The sequence below is a fragment of the Ochotona curzoniae genome, unplaced genomic scaffold, assembly GCF_017591425.1.
Source record: "Ochotona curzoniae isolate NIBS_2020 unplaced genomic scaffold, NIBS_Ocur_1.0 contig_21, whole genome shotgun sequence".
NCBI lineage: Eukaryota > Metazoa > Chordata > Mammalia > Lagomorpha > Ochotonidae > Ochotona > Ochotona curzoniae.
The window spans coordinates 7,249,964-7,255,032 of record NW_024465322.1 but is presented as its reverse complement, the minus strand read 5'-3'; the positions used below and the strand labels follow the sequence as shown (position 1 = coordinate 7,255,032).

Here is a 5,069-nt window from a genome sequence, read left to right as displayed (position 1 = left end):
GGCTCTTCTGGAGCCAGTATCATGCTTCACTCTGTGCTGGATCCTCATCCTAAGCTGTACAGGTGGTGTGTTCCAAACACTGAACACAGGCAGAACTCAGGAAACCATTTCCTCAGTATCCTGTATAGTCAGTTATGAATGAATGTTTTCTACAACTTCAGTGATACGTCAGTGTTGAAGATTTACTGGCATAAATCACAAAATAATGACACATTCGTTTAAAATGCCTTTTTTATTAATTTTGCCAAGGGTGATATTGTTATTTTTATTTTAACAACTTTCAAATATGTATGGTCATAATTTTAGGGTTATTATGATTTTCATGTGTAGGATTTTCATCGTGATGAAATTAGGATATGATCTGGCATCTGTTGATCATTGGTGACAAGTTGATAAATGTACAGTGATTTTACATTCTATTCTATGTTGTTTTATATGTTTGTTCTCATATAATAAAAGGTGTAATTACTTGTAATACTAAAGACAATTTTGCTCCATACTTTAGATAGTAAAAAACTTATCACCACATTTGCACACAAGCTTTTTTCCCAAGGAAATATTAAATATGGTTTTCAGCAGTTCTTCAACTTCCTCCTCAGTTAGAGTTTTAAACTCTACCAGATCTGTATTTTCCTTGTAATTGAAGATCCGGGAAGTGAGGACAGACCCCACCAAACATTGAACCCCTTCTGGGGTCTGCAAGGAGCAGAATGATTTGTCCAAGAACACAGATGATGGAGATTCCTGGAGATACGTGTTCACAGGCTCGAATTCCTCAATTGTTCGAGGTTGAAGAGTGAAGCTGTAGATCTTTCGGTAGCTTTCCTTTTCCAGGAGTTCAGAATTGAGGAATTCTTCATTTGGAATATACTGCTGTCTTCTGATTTGGTCTAGGTACCAGGTTTCACCCTCTTGTCTCAAGCGGAATATGCTGGGCACCTGGGGCTGATCCTGGTCAGGAATCAGCTCCACAGGCTGCCACATCTGGTGGGAGCGTCCAAACCCTGCATCGACAATGTACTTCTTGCCGTTAATGGTCACCTGTACTAGAAGGTGAATCATGCCCATGCTGTATTTGTCGCTGGCCCTGCTATAAACATACCCTCCTAACATTGTGACGTTGAATCCGGTGGTGGCCAAAGCCCAGTACAGAAGATAGTTGACCTGGAGACACCATCCACCTCGATTCTTCCTCACAATTTTATCAAAAATGACCTCTAAGTCCAGCTCCATGGACTCCCCACAGTGAAGACTAAGGTTTTCAAAGGGGACAGTCCTGATCTGGTGCTGAAGAATGCCCGTCAATGATTCCAAGTCCAATTTGTTCCCAGGGTTCTTATAACCAATCCTCTTATAGTATGCTTCAAGATCCATGATCCCTAGGGCAAGCGAACAGAAGACCAAGTTGTAACGCTTTTGAACTTGGACATACTTGGGTGGCTAATGGCAGCTTTAAGCTGTCTAAATATGGAAATGGGCAGGTTAAGACATTGGTTTCCCACATTGGAGTGCCTGTCAGGTTTCAGCATTCAGCTTTGGCCTCCAGGTCACAGCCCTGAGAGGCAGCGTTGATGCCTGCCACCCAGAAGGGAACTTGGATTGAACCCTCGGTTCTTGACTTCTGCTCGGCCCACCCCAGCCCTAGCCTGGCTCAGCCCAGTGCACCCCAAGTGCTTCTCAGTGTGGGGGAGTCCTTTCTGTCTTCCTCTTCCTCTCTTCTCTACATCAAAGTGCCTGGTTTGTGTTCCACTCTGTGTTTAATCCAGCTTCCTGGCAGTGTGCACTGTGTAGGGCAGCAGGTGCAGGCTCATGTTCTTGGGTTCCTGCTGCTCCTGTGGGAGACCTGGCTGGAATTCCAGACGCCTGACTTAGGCCTGGTCCTGCCTGGCTATTACAGGCACTTGGGGAACGGATCAGCAGATGCAGAACTCTGTGCGCCTCTATATATTTATATGCTTCTCTGCTGTTTTAGTTAAATGTAAATTTATCGATAAAGTATTACATTGGAAAATGGACTGAAAAATCTAGATTAATGATGAGTTAAACGATAAATATATTTTAGGTTATTTTCTGGGTGTGAATAAAAAAGAAAATTCCATCTGGTACTAATTACCGTAGGCTCACAAATAGTTCCAGATTTAGCAGAATTATACCGTTAGTACATAGTATTCACATTTACCTGACTGAGTCAATGTCCCCTTTTACCTAAAGATTACCCAAAGGTTCCCCTCCAAAAACTTTTCTTCACTCACTTAATGATTGCCTAATCTATTGGTTTAATTATTAGTTTACCTAATACACAGTGGGACTCAGCTGCTGACCTAGCGTTTCTTTGTCTGCATAAAGCTTATATTTTAGGCAGAGTTAGAATTACACAGATAGCGAACACAAGACCAGTAATAGAGGAGATAGTCTGTCAGGCTGCAGCAAGTCCTCTGGGGGGAAAGTAAGGCAAAGAACGGAATCATAAGGACACAGGAAGAGCTTCCATGTTCGAATAATGTGGCCAAAGACAGCCTCAAGGAGCTGTTAACAGAGGAAGGGGCTTGGGCAAGGGGGTTCCAAACAGAGGGACATGAATGTGCAAAGCCTGTTAGGAACTTCCAGAGTGTTCCAAGGACTTCGAAGAACTCAGGGTGACTGAGGCAGAGAGAAAAAAGTTTACTGAGATGGGGTGAGACAGAAAGCAGTGGCCTGCTCAACACTCCTGGGTTTTGACTTGTACGCGCTCTGGGATAAGAACTCTGATAGAGGGATGGAAGTTTGCACAGTACTTTCCATAATCAATTCCATTTCTCTGGCTGTATCTGAACCCTTGGATGTACATGTTGAACTCTGAAGATAGGTCCAAGAATCAGGTAGGGCCAACATAAAACACAGTTTTTCTAGGACCAGTGCTTGATTTGTGGCTGGGACGTGACTCAGGACCAATGAGAACTGACTTGCGGACTCTGCCGGTTCACCCACTCATTGGATAGTCAGCTAAAACAGACGGGGACAAGTAAGGAAAGGCACTCCTAATGATGAAAACGAGAGAAAGGGATGGGAGAAGCCCCAGATGCAAGCAAAGCCGCCTTTGGCCCTTCAGGTCATGTGAGCAGCTATAGCCTGTTGCACCATGTGGTTTATTGTGTTAGGGAAGGTCTGCGGAACCTGCTCTCCAAGTCTTGATGTACTGAGACATTAGGTGTGGTGTGGCACGCAGACGTCACGGTCGTTCCTCTAACCCGGCGCTGGCCGAGATGGGAGAGAACAGAGGCCCCCGCGCTGCCTTCAGTAGGAATACGCTGGGTGTCTGTTTTCACTCTGCATCTCATTTATTTCATATCCTTCTGCTTCTTGTCGTTAATCCAGTATTCTCTCCATTTCGCTAGTCTTTCCTCAGTCTCTGTCCTTGATATCGCCAATATTTCCCCTGAATCTGCACAATTGCTTCCTCGCCTTACTGTGCACTATTGCCCTTCTTATACTTAGACAGACTCCAAAACCCTATCACGCAGGCGCAGAGAGCACAACTGGCACTCACACCGCTTCTTCCACACCCTCTAGGATCCATAAAACAGGATTTGCAGCAAGCATTAGAAAAATGAAGTGGAAGGCTGAGCCAAGAATAATAAAGTTGTTCCTACAGGTCTGGTGGTGTGGTTCTTGTTTAGCCCGTGACTCTAGCTGGGAGCTTACTTCCTATTTCTCTGCAAATGCTGTGTTTTGTATTGAAGTGCTTCTCTCGCTGCCTCCCCCTGCTGCTCTCCATCGCCTCCGCCACTCTTCCCCACTTTCAAGTTTTTATTTCAGATAAAATGTTGAGTTTGGATTTGGCTCCTGAAAGTGCTTTCAAAACAAGGCAACCTTTGTTAAGGGTCTGGATACTGGCATCATGTTACAACCTAATAACATTTGTGTATTCTTTGGCTAAACATAAGAAATTTTGCTTTACTGAAGCCGTGATTTAAGGTGAAATGTGAAATCCACTTGGAAAATTGTTGCCAGGACCATGGCTGCCTGAACACCTGTTACCCTTGTGGCGTGTGTGCAGCACCTCTGTGAGTGATGCAGCACTTAGGGTGTTTACCTGGGACTCTCAGAAAAGCACACAGTCCCTTGCTTAGCAAGATGAAAGAGGATTGGTCTTTAGTTTTAATTTAGGTGACTTAGGGTACTTTCTGCCCAGTTCAAGCTCTAGAACGAAACGTCAGGAAACATAAAAATACAGCATGACTTTTCTCAAAAGCAAGAAGCGTGATTTTCACAAAATAAACTGTGGAGAATCGCGAAGACTCACAGGCCTGGGGAAAATGACACCTGAATGGCAGAGGTGACAGAGGTGGTGAAGAGAGTGACAGGAGCCTGGAGCAGCAGTGACGGACGGACACTAAGGATGGAGGTCCTGGGAGACGCCAGGATGGAACTCAAAGGCAACGAGGCAGAGGACCTTTTGTCCATGGAGTGAGCCAGGAGGGTTGAGTTACGCTGCACGTCCCAGATCAGTGCCACACCTGCCAAACGCTCAGGACCAGTTTGTGGTGGTGGCACCTGCTCTTCCTTTAGGGGATAAACATAATTGAATATATATGGGTAGAAAAACAAGGTTGTGCCCTTCCAATAGGGTGTCACCAGAAAGGATCTGCCTGCTAGTTATCTCGTCATATTGATCTGCCTTCAACTCCACTGAAAATATTGCAGAGTTGAAGCCCAACACTGAACACAGAAGATTCAGAATCATATAAAAGCCAAAAATAGAATTTAAATATGCATCTGTGTATACACATACACACAGACATGCACACACACACACACACACACACACCTGTGTATAGTCCAGTAAGAGACTATTGGAACTCACTAGAACGTTTAGTAAAGTGCAGGGTATAAAAACACACACAACTCAAAATTGCCTCTATACATGGCAGGGCTGAAATTATAAGTTCAGAAGCTACAAAAAAGAAGCTAAAAATCTTGGGATAGGGATAACCTATTGAAACAGATTTAACCAAGCATGCAAAATGCCTCTACAATGAAAGAAACGGAAGACACAAAGAAAAGGACAATCTTCCAGATTTCTGGATTGG

General features: G+C 44.2%; 1 protein-coding gene across 1 annotated transcript; it reads right to left on the bottom strand.

The window, feature by feature from the left end:
- Window positions 1–258: 258 nt before the first annotated feature.
- Window positions 259–4,177, bottom strand: LOC121150466 (arylamine N-acetyltransferase 2-like). Its single transcript, XM_040971400.1, has 2 exons — window positions 4,073–4,177; window positions 259–1,379 (listed from the first exon to the last, which is right to left on the bottom strand). The coding sequence occupies exon 2, from the start codon at window positions 1,372–1,374 to the stop codon at window positions 502–504; it is 873 nt and encodes a 290-aa protein (XP_040827334.1). The 5' UTR covers window positions 1,375–1,379; window positions 4,073–4,177; the 3' UTR covers window positions 259–501.
- Window positions 4,178–5,069: the final 892 nt, after the last annotated feature.